Below are 15,962 nucleotides of genomic sequence, written 5' to 3'. Positions count from 1 at the left end.
TAAAGTGGATTAAACATTACTGCGAAAATCAGATTAAAGAAGCTCAATTTTAAATAATCAAGGAAATTGAACTAAAAGTAATAGTGTTTCAATCTAGGTTTATACATGATACATATGCTGCCCAACACCACTGCAGTGGGGAAATATGTAGAAAATAACAATAATTGCAAAATCAATACATTTTTTCTGTTAAATATTTTTTTTCTTTTCTTCTAATCTTATTAAAACACAATTATGTAGGTAAGGAATGAAGTGATAACACACTGAGCTTGCACATTTGATGAAGACTGATGATTCCATCCAAAAGATCCACACACGTCAGATCGATATTCAAATCTGGTAATTTGGTTATGTGTGAAGAACGAGGCCCAGGTCAGGGCTCTAGTGGAAATTCAGATGCACGTGCCCTGAGTTGAAGTCATCAGTATTTTGGAAGCATCTCAATGTAGCTCACAGTTCAGAAGCCAGTGAACTATCCAGATACTCAGACATTTTTAGCCTTAGTTTATCTCAGTGCACTGACACTTAGGCTCCCTACAAATTTCCAAGAAGGCAGAGTTTCATTTGTCACTATGGTCCCTTTGCCAAATTTACTGTTAATAACCATAAAAAGGACTATCTTGCTGCGTTCTTAGATGACATTCAATACTGTCAAAGAAATTTGGGACCGAAGGGTGCCCACTTACACCCCAAATCCAAATGTCCTCCTAGGTCAGTCAATATTTTGAAAATCTGTGGATCAAATGTTCATAGTGAACCAGAGGAAAGTCTGGGGAGTGTGTCAGAATCAGGGAATGTATTTAATTAACCACACACACACAGTCCAGTCTGAAATTAGTTTTATTTGATAAGAATCATCTGTTACACAGCCATGGTACCTTTACAAAAATAGTTCAAACAGTAAGTGGATGTGTCCACACTTTATTACAGTATCTCACATGTTAAATACTGTTGTGTATCAAACAGCCATTCAGTGAAGCAACTCAACACATATCTTAGTCCACATTCTGGATCACACAGTCCTGGTTAGTCCATATGAAAAAAGTAATATGACACAAAGGTATCAGGGACTGAATCCAACTTGTAGTAGAACACTGTAGGAGAGTCTTTGTTAATGTTTGTGAATTGTCTGGTGAAGTAATAAGTCTTTTCTCAGTCAGTTTCTGACCACATCAGCTACAGTTATATTTGTATATATACTATAAATATACACATACTAGAGTTTGACTTCTGCATGAAAAATCTGCATTTTATACCACTACAGTAGCAAGACAGGGAACTTAAGGGCATCAGTATGCTTCAAATTAAGTGCTTGTAGGATTGTCACACTGTTCTGTTCAGAAATGACAATTTTTGTAACTCTGAAACAGACAACCATACTCACTCTTTGCAGTGATTGGTCAGGTGTGTTTAGGAAAGAAAGTAGGCTGGGTTTGAACTTCTCTCTCAAGCTCTCTTTTTTCATTCTTAACACAACTTCTTCTATCACTTTTCATGTGAACACAAGTGCCGCAACATGAATGTCTTTGAGGTGAGATTAACACTGTGCTGTGGGCAGGCTTTTCACCCTGCCGTTTAGTGTGGCCATTCAGGCCATATTTAAGTTATATCTTTAGATGTGGGCAGACTAACTACTTCATTTAAAGCATACTGAGCCCTTTCGACTGCACTGTTGTCTACTGTTAGCCTGTCAATCAGCTCTGTATTGAATTGAACTGGTTTTAGTTTACATTTAGCTCACAGATTGTGCCTTTAACAGAACCATCATCAGAACCATCTTTCAATTCTTTCTTAGTGCTCTCCTCACAGCAATAAATAATACTGACTTTCTCAAACCACGCACATGTCAAATCAAAAAGCTTCAGTCATATTGCACTTCTGCCACTGGTTCCCAACCTTTTTGGCTTTTTGGGCCCTTCACAGCCAAGCAATGTCTACCCACATCCCTTACCACAGGTTCCATATGTGCAGTTCAACCAAACACTATTTGGTTCTCAGACTTTCATATTTAATTCCTGAAGAGGTCAAAGTCTCCAATATTTCAGAAGATATTCTTTTTCTCTTTCTTGTGAGTCATTTTGCCTACCATCTTGCCTGAACCCCAGGTTGGGAACCACTGATCTCTGATGTGCATCCAGTTTTTCCTCTTCTTTGGCTTCTTTCCTGATATCTAACAAATGATCCTGTTAAACATGTCTATATGCTGCCCAGACGTGCTAAAAATACTTATTTCCAACACTTGGGCTCAGCTCTTCCAGTCCCAGGGGACACACAGGTCCCCATCCTGCATGACTGAGTAGAAGTGAGAAACACAGATGTGGAGGCCCTGCATGAGGGGCGAGCGCTGTTCAACCAGCCTTTTACAGCACAGGATCATCTGGCTGGAGCTGACACTGGGCTCCTTGGACAGACTCCTCAGAGACAGACTGTGGAGACACAGCTTGATCACAGCCTCCTCCTCAGCCTCCAGCCTGGACACACAAAGAAGTATGAGACAATAACAAATATGAGCTGTGGTTTACTATGGGACAAATATAATACAGACAACAGGACAATCTGAGCAATGTTCGTCAGACAGCATTTCAATACAATGGCCTCTTTTGCACTCCTTCTCTTTTGTGTTCCATCACAAAATATTTACATGGTTTGAAAGTCTGGTAATGTGGCATTTGATTGTGAAACCAACTGAAAGCACTGAATACTAACCAAATACCAAATACCGTGATATGTATGTAGTATGATGGTACTGGATAATAATCTTCTGGAACTCAGTGGCTCTTAGAATTTGTAATGGGAAGAAAGTTCCAAACTCACCTCATGATTAGCAATATTCTTATCAACATTTAAGGTGGGGGAAAAGACCTCAGCAGTGCAAATTAAAAATAAAAATAAATTTACTCAGCTCAAGAAAGGTCAAACCCATAGTGGAACCATGTGAAATCAAAGATGGTGCAGGATCTCTTCTCACTCACTTTCTCACATGATGCTCAGCAGCAGTTTGCTGTGACCAGCTGATATATTACAGAGATACAACTGAATAAAACTGTTGTCTTCTACATCCTCCAACTACCAGTGGCAGTACAGAACACTCTGCTCCCTAGATTAATGCTAACAGGAATGAGGCTTTTATTCTGAAGGATTATGGACATAAGTCAAGATTGTATCAGGGTGGGAATCTTTGAGAATCTCACAATTTGATTCAATTCCGATTCTTTGTGTTCAATTCAATTCAGAATCGATTCTAGAAAAGGGATGGGGGGGGTAGGCTATTTTCAGTCTCTTGCTCCAGTAACCATTCACTGGTGTCCTTAATCCACTGAAATACAAATTGAAACATAACTGGCAGATAAGATAAATGGTCCACAGCCTTTTTATTAAAAATGTTAACTGCATGAATTAATTGATTTATTAATGTGAAAGCATCTCTCTACAATATCCTGCCTATATGAGTATAAAAAACTGAGGGGGAGGCAGAGAGCTCCACTATGGTGTTATTAACGTCATGTCTCTAGCAGTGGAGAGCAGCTTCTCTGCTGTGTGTTGGATAGGCATAGCTGTCCAGGAATAGCTGTCCAACACGCTGAGTGGGTGCAGGGTTTTTGAGGTGAAACAAACTGAGAAACAAACAAACTGAACTTTAAGTTGTTTGTGCTGCAGTGTGTGTTGGTCAGCCAGTCTCATTTGTTACTGCTGGAGTTCACTGCTCCGCTCCGCTAATGTTAGTCTCTGAGTGATGGCGTTGAAAGTTCACAATATACTTCACGTTTGTCTAACAAAGGTAATTATATACTTATTAAATCAAAAATGTTTGCAACCGCTCCCTTTTGTGAAAATGAACTCTAGAGTGTGTGCACTGTAGACTGTTTTGCCTTTTCGTTCCGTCAACATCACGTTATTCACAAACACTTAGAAAATCAATTTTTGACATTTGTGAATTGATGCAGAATCATCCATGTCAGCATTGGGCTGCATCTTAGAATCAAATAAGGCATGGTCACATTATACTTCGAATCGATGGAATTTCTCCACATTCCCTGAAAAAGGGTGTGATGTCACTTGTCACGCTTCTGATATGGGTAAATAGACTGATCAGAGCCATGACAAACCGTGTCTCATACAAGATCACCTGATTTGCAGACGAAATCTCAGGAGAGCTCTCAAGCTTTATACCATAAATAAAGTGGTTTGTGTGACTCACTGGTTTTTGCGGTGGGTGCGTTGTCTGGCTTTGGGGGCATGGCTCTGGAGGAAGGCCTGCAGCTTGGGAGGGTCACAGTTGGTGGGGATAATGAAGTGGCCCATCTCATGAAGACTGGGGGAAGAGCGGTCACTGTGACACAAACGACAAATCATGTCTTCGTTACTGAAACAGCAAAGAGTCGTGTGTTTTAGGTGTTGATGGTGTGTGACAGCGTACTTCTCCAACATCATGGTGAGCCCCTGCAGGCTCCTGGGGTGCAGACGAAGCCGTCGGGACAACAGACTCTTGTGGAAGGTGTTGAGGGTGCTGTAATGTTCAGCGATGGGCTGGACTGGTCCCAGCCTCTCCACGTGGACTACCTGAGTCCCACCAAGGAGGAGGCTGATCCTCTCCTTCAGCCACTCTGTCTGCTGCTGCAGGCTACGATAGCTGGGAAGCTGCTCAAACAGCTGGGAGACACACAGGCAGAGGAGGTCAGGAAACAAAGAGGAAACATGCAGAGAACATGTGACAGCAGGAGAACTGCAGCTGCATTACTTTGGTCCACTGATGATGAACATCCATGGTTCCCAGCATGACGTGTCCTGAAGCGTTCATCCCTGACTGGTCACTAAACACAACAATGTGTCCTGGAGGGAAGGTAGAGGAGCAGGTTAAAAAGGAAGTTCATCAATTTTACACATCTACATAAGTCTGTCTACTGGTCTTGGGTAGAAGCACTCAATAAGTGAAAGCAGTACAAGAAAGTCGTCCATGGGACTTAAAATTAAAAAAAAAAAATAGATCTAGGAAAACTACTCAATTGACATCACCTAGCAGGTATTAGAGAGTAAAAGTTTGAATCAGAAAGTCTTCTTTCTGGTCTGGTTACATAAGCCTAGTCAAACATGGACTTCATTACAAGTAACCAAGAGAAAGCAGTTTTTGTGTGCAGCACAAATTTCAACAGAATTGGACATGCATTCTTATTTAGAGATAATATATAGGAATGCATGTGATAGAAGAAACACAATTTTAGTTCCTTTAAATGTATCCACTCTGATCTGATCCTGCCATGCTGTGTCTTCAATGGAGGGGACTGTGTGAAGGAAAACAAGGAGTCACTTTTGACAAATAAGAAGCATCCCAGGAGATCACACCAAAACAAAACATGCATCCTTGAATTCTTCAGTTGTATGATCTTCAAATTAAGGAGAGATGTGATGAATATTAATCCCATGTGACCATACCTTTACAGACTGATGTGTTATTTATTTGGGGTGGCTGTGGCTCAGGAGGTAGAGCGAGTCGTCCACTAATCAGTAGATCGGCGGTTTGATGTCAATGTGTCCTTGGGCAAGATACTTAACCCCAAATTGCTCCTGATGGCTGTGCCATCAGTGTATGAATGTGTGTGAATGGTTAGTTTCCTCTGATGGGCAGGTTGGGACCTTGCATGGTAGCCCCTGTACCCATTCAGTGTATGAATGTGTGTGAATGAGTGAATGTGATTTGTAGTGTAAAAGCGCTTTGAGCGGTCGGAAGACTAGAAAGGCGCTATAAAAGTACAGTCCATTTACCATTTTATTTAGCTCTTGATTGGCTGAACACCTAACACCTGATAAGGTGTAGAGATGGAAAATATGCAGGACCTGGAGAACCACTGCTTTAATCACATGCTATGATCTTGTCCACATAGAAAGACTGACTGCAGAGATTTGGCTTATCAGCTGTCCTCAGTGAGACTCTTTACCTTGTAGGTTGTTCAGGGCCTCAGGGTTCTGCTGAGACAGCCGGCTCAGACTCTGAAGCTGACAGCACCTGTGGGCCACTCCCCAGCTGCGCTGCCACCTGCACAACACAACTGATGTCATCATCATGTTAACACATACTGAAATTTGTATTGCTTCATGCACAACATTCAATTCATTCTTATCAGTTATGGAAGTTTTTATTGGACTTTAATAGTTGTAACCCACAGAAGACAATCCACAAATGTATACCATGATCCACAAATATTTAACTATCCACCAACATGTATTTTTTATTTGTGTTGTGTAAAGTCATATCCACAAAAATACTGAGCCATATGCAAATACTTGTAACTTACTCTGTAAACATTTATGCATTTGTGGATCCATTTGTGCATTTGAAACTGGTTTTGCACAATTGTGGATAGCTTCCTGTCAGTCTGTGGGAAATCTGACATTTGTGACTTCTGTCCTGTTTGTTTGAATTGGATTTTTGTCCAATTTGTACCAAAGCTGATCTGTAGAAACAATCCACAAATGTGAGGTGCAGTCACTAGCTACACCTGCAGGTGGAGACATTCCCTCACACTACAACTACAACTACAATCTGCACTGGAAAAAGGCTAAAATAATAGTCTACCTAGCGTCCGCATCCATACAACAGGAGAAAACAAGGACAGCAGCCTGGCTTCAGCAATAAAAAATAAATATAATTTTTTTTGTGCTTGTATTGCACACACACCCACCTGCATGCTGCTTTGACCAGAGTTGACCTAATTCCCGAGTTAAAATAAAATACACTTAAGTGTACTTAAAATTTAAAAGAACAGCACTGAGTACATTTAACACACACTATTACTTTTTGTATCAAATTTCTGTTTTGCTGTACTGTCATAGTGTACTTTAACCAAGTTGTTTTAAATACTCTAAGTACATTAATATGCAGTACCTTTATAGTTGTACTACAATGTATTCATTAAAAAGTGTATTACTTTTTAATACCAAAAGTGTACAACAATTGCAACACCTTTAAGCACACTTTAATCATTTTACATAAAAGTATGCTATAAGTACACTGGAATGCAGTATTCTGAAGTGGGCTTTATGGAATACATGTGAAAATGTACTTAGTATACTTTTATAAATCTTTCTTTAAATACTCTTGACATCCAATACCAGTGTGTGTAATACAACTATTTATTTTACTAAGTATAATGTTAATAAATACAATAGTAGTACACTTTGAATTTATTGTATTTGCACTTATAAAAAGTAATTCAATATGCAGTAGGATAGTATTCAAGTTGCAATTTAATATGTTTATTAATAGTGTGTATATGTTAGATATAACACAACATATGTTAATACCAAAGAGTGAACAAAAAGTGCATTAGTGCTTTAATCATTTTACATCACAGTATGTTATAAGTTAATTGAAATGCAGTATTCCTGAGTGGGCTTTATAGAACACATAACTACTATGATTTTCATATACTTTTACAAATCTTTCTTTAACAACTCTGACAGGAAAGTGTAAAATAATAAACATAAATAAATGTATACAGTGTAACTTAAGTAGTAACTAGAATATTTGCGTTTTGTGAAGAAGATGCATGTGAAAGCAACAGGCTGTTAGCTGCTGCTGCTGCTGCCAACTGCTGCTACTGCTGCTGCTGCAAGTTTCTACTAGTAGTGCCCCCTATGGATAGAACTGTATCAAATGTCACACACTCGTGCAATGTGGCTGTATGTACAACATTCACAAATTTGGTTGCAATCCAATTCAGTATTGACAAGTTATAGCCTGCAGTGCATCAGGCCTTCAAAAGTTTGGTAACCAATTACAGACAAATGGTAACCAACATCCAAAAACAAGCTAATAAGATTTGTTGGGGGTCCAAAACATAAAACACCTAATAACTGACCACATGGTGGCACTATTAGCACTGTGTTTTGATATGTTGAGCATTTACACAAGGGACACCTCTACATGAAGTATGAATAATTTTGCACTTTTAGTTTTTGAGGTATTAGCTTTCAAACATTTGTCCCATAGACTGATCTGCTGCAATACCAATTGGACAAAAATCCGCAAGCAAACAGGAGGGAAGTCACAAATGTCATGTGGCCCACATACTGACAGGAAGTGATGCACAAATGCACATGTACAAATGCATCCACAAATGCGTAAATATCACTTAAAATGTATTTTTGTGGTGAAACTATTTACATTTGTAAAACCTTTATCATTTTTATCTCAAATTAAAATATGTGTTTACAGAGTAAGTTATGCATATTTGCAAATCGCTCTGTATTTTTGAGGATGTGACTTTACACAACACAAATAAAAAAATACATGTTTGTGGATAGTGAAATATTTTTGGATCATGGTACACATTTGTGGATTGTCTTCTGTGGTTTACAACTACTGAAGTCCAATAAAAACTTCCATAATCAGTCTCACTGCCCATAAGAACTGATATTAAATTTATTATTCTGACATTCAAATCCTCAATGACTTCTGACTGCTCACTCTCTAAACTAAAGAGCCAGGATGTTGGAAATGAGAAGTTGTGATTATTTTGCAGGGAGCAAGGCTGATCAGATGCCGTCAGACAGGTGACTAGACTCAGGTAGCAGGTGTGTGTTATGTACTGAAGGTGGAAACACAGAGAAAGCACCAACTAGGTCTTCATGCACAGGTAGTGCAGAGGGCAAATGTCAAACAAATGAACTACGACCTGGGAAATCGTGCAAAATTTAACCAATTACACCTCTCATATGTTTCTTGTAAACAATGTAACTTGGAGCTTATTACTTTACAACTCTCTGATCAGGTGCAACTCCTTTACTGATCTGTATCATTGTAATAGCAGAAACAGCAATAGCAGTGAGAGCAGCATTTCAAAGTGCTTGCTGTGTCTTTCTGCCATAAGTGTTGGAGGGACGCAGTAGTGGTGAGTGTACCTGATGTCAGCCAGGTGAAATTTGAGGCCTAGTTCCTTCTTCAGTCTGTGTAACTCTTCTCTCCGAGGGAGACTAGCACTATGCTTCTTCGTTGCCTCAGGCTCGTTGTTTCTTAGCCACAAACTGACAAAGACAAAATAAAACAACTCACACATGAAATAACTTGAAAATGTACTTCATATTTCCTACTCCTCTTTGGAGTTTGTCAATGATCTATCCCTCTTATGCCAAAGTTCATTTGATTCAAATGAATTTGTGAAATTTGGTGGGCACTCAGGGATTTACCATTCACTAATGGCATACTAGGCCTTACTGCTTACTAGATCTGGTTACTTTACTTCTCATTATCAATAAATGTTAAAAAAATACACCTACCAACATCTCTAAATCTCACTAGTGAACATGTTTTGACTTGTTTGTTTAATCTGTACACCAAACTAAAAGTAAAAACAACAGTTTGTGGTTCTAGAGGGTAGTTATGTGCTGAACTGTTTCTTACAATGTATGATATTTCCATCTGTACCAAAAAGTACTGATGTTCAGTTGTAACTGAGTTGTAATTGTGTTGTGATACAGAGCTGAGGTCCAGTGCAGTGTTTCTCCTGTAACTGTACAGGCCTGGTGGGCCGCCAGGCCAAAAATTTTTTTTTAAATGCCAAAAATAACACTAAATACCTATTCACTCAGAAATCAATAGTGTTTGGGAGCCTCTGAGCAGCAATGTTTTGAAACATGAGTCTATGTCTGTGTCGATGCCTGGAAAACTCCTGGTAGTGTAGCTCCTTTTAAGGAATAGGGCAGTGCATAAGCGAGTGAGTGGTTAAATGAGACAGCAAGCGGCAGAAAAGTGACGGTGAATGCAAGTTGACCAGAGGAAAAGGTTAACAGTAAGTTATCAATCTGGCAGTAAATACAGTACGGGTTACAGTGTGTCAGTTAATAAATACCGCAGTTCACCCACCCACCAGGCCAAAGTAGTCAACCTAGGGAAAACACTGCACTGTTACTAACTTGAGTGTAGGCTCTACTCTCTTGGCCTGCTGCAGCTCCTGCTCAGGGTCTCTGAAGCCAGTGAAGGTGTAGTAACTCTTATCCCATTTGATGGGTCTGTAGAAAGGAACGCCTGCCTCAGCTGGATGTTTAGATGCTTCTGCATTGGCTTTCAGTCCCTTCATGTGCTCCATGGGCAGGCTGCAGGACTTCAACACATTCATCACCGTGCTCAAAACATCGTTTGTGTGCAGGGTGAAACTCACTGAACGGAACCCTGTAAACCAATGGGAGGTTTAAGATTCCCTAACAGACCTTCTGAATATTATGAGCAATATCATCAGAAACTGTACCTGAGGTGAGGAGGTCTGGGGATACATCACTGCTGTCCTTTGTGTCCCTCACATAAAAGGTGAGCTTCATTGGCTGAACTGAGCCTGACCCGGGCTTCTGCAGGTTTTCCAAATAGCCATTTAGTCTCTTTAATGAATTTTCATTCACTTCCTGCAAAACACAGCATCAAATGTTCTACACACGGTGTGGTGAAGCTGCCTCTTCCACAAATTCCTTGCATGGCCCTCCAGCAAAACATTACACTTCTGTGTTGATGAGAGCCTGTTGCTACACACACAAGGACACACTGTGCTACTGTCTGAACACAACCTTACAACACCTTATGTCAGTCTGACCATAAGTCAAAGTTAACAGTCTCAATTCAATTACTTCAGATTTGTTTGATTCACAACATAATATTTGGTTGTGTTTATGAATTACTAAACAATGAGAGACCTACCCGTTCCTTGGGATATTGACCGAAAAAGTCAGGATGGACTGCAAAGTAAAATGGTCTGAGTGCATTGACAGCATCTGCACCTGACAGAGCTCTCTGCTGCACTAAATGTGTGGCCACATGTGTCCGCTCCAGTCTGTAGAGAAAAAGATATGGAAGTTAAGGGGTTTTTATAGTCCAGAGTTGAGTGACTAACTAGGGCTGTAACTAATGATTATTTGATAATTGATTAATCTATTGCTTGTTTTTCAACGTATTGTTGACTCTAAAAAATATCTGATACATTACTTCAAATGTACAATACATTATTAAAATTGTTGTACATTCATTTTCTGTCAATCATTTCAGCACTGCTCAATACATGAACTCCTACTCCTTCAACTACATTTTATTATTAGAGAAGATGGTGAATACAGGAGTCTGATACCGGACTCTGTTCAGTAGTGCTAGCAGAACTGCCTCCATCTCAGTGCAAACAAAACCAAAGAGTTGGTGGTAGATTTTATTTTCACATGACAAAACATCCCACAATCACACCAGTGAATATCCAAGAAGTGGACACAGGTTGTTCAGTCATATATATACCTGGATGTTCACCTCAACCCAAAACTGGATTGAAATGTTTAATGTGCACATAATGTGGTTCTGTATGAAACTTTAGACACATATGATCAATGAATAATCATCTTATATTTCTCATGGTGTAATCACACTGATGGAACATTCCTATCAAATAAATGTAGTTTGAAAGTGAGTTTTTTTTTAGGCTGCGTGTAGTCTGTATGTATTTTACCAGCATTTTGTTTAAATTTACATTTATTGAAATATAGTCAGTGAATGCTGATGAACTTCTAAAAATGTACCCTCAGGTTTCACCTCAATGCTTTTTCAACTGCAAATCACCAAACTCATAATTACTGGATCAGACTGTGAGCTTACAATTGTGTCTCTATGTAAAATATCTCTTACCTGTTTGATCTATATTTTTTCTATCTTCAACTATATTTTTCATCTTCAGTTGCTGCCTCCTGTGTTTTGTCCATCAGACTAAAGCTGAACAAATATATTTAAAATATAATGTAGGCTACAGCCTAATACACAGTCAGATTCCACCACTTTATCATCCATTAAGGAAATTCAGGTCTGGTAAATGATAATTTAATGGACGACCCTGAATAAAACTTTATTGTGTTAACTTATTGACACTTTTCCCCAGTCTAACTCAGCCTCTGTCACTGCTGCTGTGTTTATTGAAGGTATACAGTAAGTGCACAGTCCACAGACATGAATGCTTCTACCTCCACCGGATTAAAATGGAGGCTTTTATTTACCTGTTGCCATGATGAATTGTAGCATAGAAGCTTAATTGTAGCTTTTTTCACTCAAAATACATGCACTTAAGTATGAGTGAACATAGTCAGAGTTGATTGAACGGACTCTGATAATCTGTTCTGGAACCAAAAACTCAGTTTCCCATCTCAGGATTTATCAACTAAGAGTTCAGGGATAGGCTCAGAATTTGTTAAACATGCTTTCTGGAATAGACCCACGGTGATGACCGAATTCATGTGAGCTTCAGCTGTTCTTAAGTTGATACAGCTACAATAATACCATGCACACAGTCCTGTCATATATCCCAAATGAGTGTTACCTGATGGTGCAGCGCAGGAGGGAGTTGACAGACATTACTGATGCTGTTTGTCAACAGATGAGCCTTAAATCATGACCTCTGCAGCCAGTCCATCAACAGTTCTGATAGCAAAAGACATGATTTTACCAAATTGTCACACAGCATCTGTCATCAGGACAGTACAACTTTCAGCAGTATTCCTCCCAACAGGCCGGTGGTTGGGAAAGGGGTCACTATAACCAGAGGCCTGTACCACGAAGCAAGTTATGTTTAGCCTCGCTCTCTTTGGGTTGGCTGGTTTCACTTCACCTAACATTGTCCGTCCTTGATAACAGGTATCAGGAAGCTGGCTAGAAACTAGCTCAGTCAACTCTGGGTTTTCCAGCTAGGAGTGTGTTCATATGAAAGAGGTGGGATTGTTAATTATGGGCAATATCATCAGATCCATGAATGAAGTACTTAATATGATATGAAATGAAACAGTGATACCTAGGGCAAATTTTGGTTATGATGGCAGCACAGTCGTACAATGTAGACACATGAGAAATAATTCCCAAATATTAAGTCTACAGCTTAAAAAAAAGTGTGTGATTATACAAGTCTTTAGTATATAGCAGGCCTATCTATATGTATTTTTTGCTTTTTTTGTCAGATGATAAACAAACTATTCTGAGTATGTGATGCTTATATAAAAGTTACAGTAATGTCAGACGTTGTTGTTTCTGCTGCCAAAACAGAGAGGAAAGGTAGTCAGTGCCTGATGAGGTCTATTTGACCCAAATGTTGCATTTATAATGATGGGAGCTAACAGTGTGTGGATTATTTTTCTGATAAAAGACAACAAAGGATTTAGTTTTTATTTCCAATATCACCACAAAGTCACCTCATGTTATTCTGTGCTGAGAGTAAAATCACAGAGACTGTCAGCAAGCCCTTTAGGAACGAAAGAAACTTTGCACAATTGAAATACAGCTTCACTCATCATTATGTGTTTAGTGCCATTAACTATCACTCCGTTTGTTAGCTCTGTTTTAAAACCAGAGTGGAAATGGAAAGCCGGGAAATGTAAAATGATTCTACTGAATATATATTGCTCTTTTTTTACCTGTCACTTTATTGTAAACTCAGGACTTTTGTTCATGTCAGGATCCTGTAAGAATGATGACTCTGTTTTTCCAATGATCCGACTGGTCAGTGGACGGATGCTGACAAATTGTGATGTGATCCTCTTGACTGTTCAACATAAATTACCTTGGTGATTTATCCCGGTTAAAAGTGAGCCAGCTTCATAATGCCTAAAGATAGCTGGCGAACACTAAGCTTCGTGGTACACGCCCCTGACACCGCAACAGGAAATCAGTGTTAAAGTTTATCAGTAATGCTCTTTGGCACATTCTAAACTACAGCATAAAGCAGCTACTTCTGTAAAGCTGCTTTGTAAGCTATGGTAAGCTCTTTCATGTATGACAACTAAAAGCAACACACCACCAGACCATCAAAACAACTACCAAATTATGTAATATAATAATAACTACAGTTTATGTACTAAACAAACAAAAAGAAGACATATCTTCCCTGCAGTAAGGTTAGCTAGTACTTCAGCTTTGTTTGCTGTGTGACTTCTACTCAATGACAGCAAGAAAACATGGCTCCAGTTAGCTTCTCTCGCTAGCATATTAAGTAGTAGCATTATATGCCTTTTGGTTGTGAGCTGTTACTGTCTAGCTATCACAGCTACAATAAATCACAAATAATGGTAGATATTAAGGTGGCCTGTGACAACAAACAGCGAGGCTCTGCCCTCACCGTAAGGACCACTGCTTCAGGTTAGCTGCGTCTGTGTTGGTTTTCCTCCTTCCTCTGGCTCTTCTTTGGCAAATGAGCTACACTTGTCCGCCACCACCTGGGCTGGAGTACGACTCAGTACTCCAGCAGTGAGGAGAAGGATCAATAGTTAGAGCTGGAGTTTTTAGAGTTCAAAGTATTATCACTGCTATATATATATATATGCCACATTAACAAAACTGATTCCACAGCCTACACCGTCAAATTTACAAAGATGAAATTTGGAAGATAGGTAGAAAGGTTGCAGATCTGGCCAAACACAAAAATGGATCCATGTCCAACGCAGGGGGGCGCTTTACACACACACACACACACACACACACACACAAGCACACACGCACGCAGTCTGTCTCGCTCAAGAGCTTGTCATTGTCACAGAATCCTGTGCATTTAATTCAGTGGTTAACGGTCATGCAGGACAGTCAGAAGGATATGACTTGACATTCCAACTTGATGAACTGTTTGGTTCAGACTGTTGGTTTTTTGCCAAAATGAGGAAGTTTTCTTTTAAAGTTTCAGGTTTACTCTTGGTCTCATATTCCAACTAAAAGAAATATTTTAAAAAGTATAACATTATAACAAAGGTACAAAAATATATTCCGAACCAATCAGTTCAGAGGCCAGGGGCCATACAGGAATTTGGCCCTCCAAGGAGAAATCAGCATCATCGCCGTTTTAACGCACGGGCCTACCAGGGCTCAAGCTTGGGAAAAAAATAAAATAAAACTCACGGGGAGGGATAAAAAAAAGTCATGTCTCCTTTGTACGTTTTTTGTACGTTTGTGGTGTCTGGGTTTAGAACGAAGTGAGACATGACCTTATGGTTGTGGTGTTTGTTTTGCTGTCAGCAACAGTTGTTGCATTTGCACTTTTAGTTTCACTCTTTTTTAATCTTTCTCTCATGTCTTTCTGTTTCTAAGAAGCTTGTTTAAACCTCTGAACTTCAGTTTGTGGCATAACTATTATTCGGAGTTGTTGTCGGTGTGATGCCGGAGCGCGAAGTTTGAAGCAGAGGTTCGTATGCCGTCTGCAAAGAGTAAAGAAGCACAAGAGATTAAACTGAACTGATTAGGGGTTGTGGGGAAAACAAAACAGACCCTTTGGCGAGTGGATTGAACTCTGAGACTCTGGGATGAGTTAAACACACACACCCTCACACACACACAAAACCCGAACCCTTCTTCACTCTTCATCGTTACCTGGCACCCCCATACACAGCAAAGTATATCTCAGCTTCCACTCGGGCATCATCCATCAGCTGAGCTGGTGCTACGGCACTGCTAGCTTAGAAACATCTGTGAAGTTTGCGGACATAGTAGCTAAATCTGTCCATGGAAAAATAATTTGTTTCAGCGGATATCTTAGTTACAATGAGATTGAGCTAGCAAAGCAGTTTTGTGTTTATGTGTGAGGTATTTATTCAGTTTGGGAAATGCCGCGATTTCCAGAAAGCATCAGCTGAAGTTGGCTGGCTGAGTCAGCAGGGACTAGAAATCATCTCTTTTGCTAGGTTGTTACTAAGGGTCGACCTACCTGCTAGAGTATTTAACTAGGTTTTATTACATCAGATTCTACTGATGTGAGTGATTGTTTAGTCATACCCCATGTATTTTCATGGAAATGGAGATAACACAAGCAAAAGTTTCTCTATTTTTAGAGCGAACTGCCTCACAATATGAATACATTTTGTTTATATATTTTATTTTATTGGTGAATGTTGTATAATCGCAATATTACACGACAGGGTGTGCTTTACCTTATTGTTGGCACTGCAGTGATACTTGCGGTTTACTGTCACTGTCGTGTCGT

The 15,962-nt window shown here is 39.5% G+C and overlaps 1 protein-coding gene across 4 annotated transcripts; it reads right to left on the bottom strand.

The window, feature by feature from the left end:
* Window positions 1-822: 822 nt before the first annotated feature.
* On the bottom strand, window positions 823-14,392 carry tcaim (T cell activation inhibitor, mitochondrial). Of its 4 annotated transcripts, none has more exons than XM_044359339.1 (11): window positions 14,115-14,392; window positions 12,330-12,430; window positions 10,682-10,814; window positions 10,242-10,338; window positions 9,910-10,165; window positions 8,899-9,021; window positions 5,934-6,031; window positions 4,739-4,830; window positions 4,418-4,650; window positions 4,199-4,330; window positions 823-2,471 (listed from the first exon to the last, which is right to left on the bottom strand). In XM_044359339.1, the coding sequence occupies exons 2-11, from the start codon at window positions 12,362-12,364 to the stop codon at window positions 2,246-2,248; spliced, it is 1,425 nt and encodes a 474-aa protein (XP_044215274.1). In that variant the 5' UTR covers window positions 12,365-12,430; window positions 14,115-14,392; the 3' UTR covers window positions 823-2,245. The 4 variants fall into 4 exon arrangements, with proteins under 4 accessions (XP_044215274.1, XP_044215273.1, XP_044215275.1 ...); XM_044359338.1 differs by having other exon boundaries at window positions 10,242-10,392; window positions 14,115-14,389; XM_044359340.1 differs by lacking the exon at window positions 8,899-9,021 and having other exon boundaries at window positions 10,242-10,392.
* Window positions 14,393-15,962: the final 1,570 nt, after the last annotated feature.

Source organism: Thunnus albacares, chromosome 8 (assembly GCF_914725855.1).
Source record: "Thunnus albacares chromosome 8, fThuAlb1.1, whole genome shotgun sequence".
Lineage (NCBI taxonomy): Eukaryota > Metazoa > Chordata > Actinopteri > Scombriformes > Scombridae > Thunnus > Thunnus albacares.
The sequence above is the reverse complement of the archived record's forward strand: the minus strand, read 5'-3'. Positions and strand labels throughout refer to the sequence as shown.

Excerpts from the sequence above, each read along its gene's own strand:
- tcaim (XM_044359338.1), bottom strand. The coding sequence starts at position 12,364 with ATGTCTGTCAACTCCCTCCTGCGCTGCACCATCAG. Across the intron at positions 10,815-12,329 it reads CTCCTGCGCTGCACCATCAG|ACTGGAGCGGACACATGTGG; the intron begins GTAACACTCATT and ends TTTTCTCTACAG. Across the intron at positions 10,393-10,681 it reads GTCAATATCCCAAGGAACGG|GAAGTGAATGAAAATTCATT; the intron begins GTAGGTCTCTCA and ends TGTGTTTTGCAG.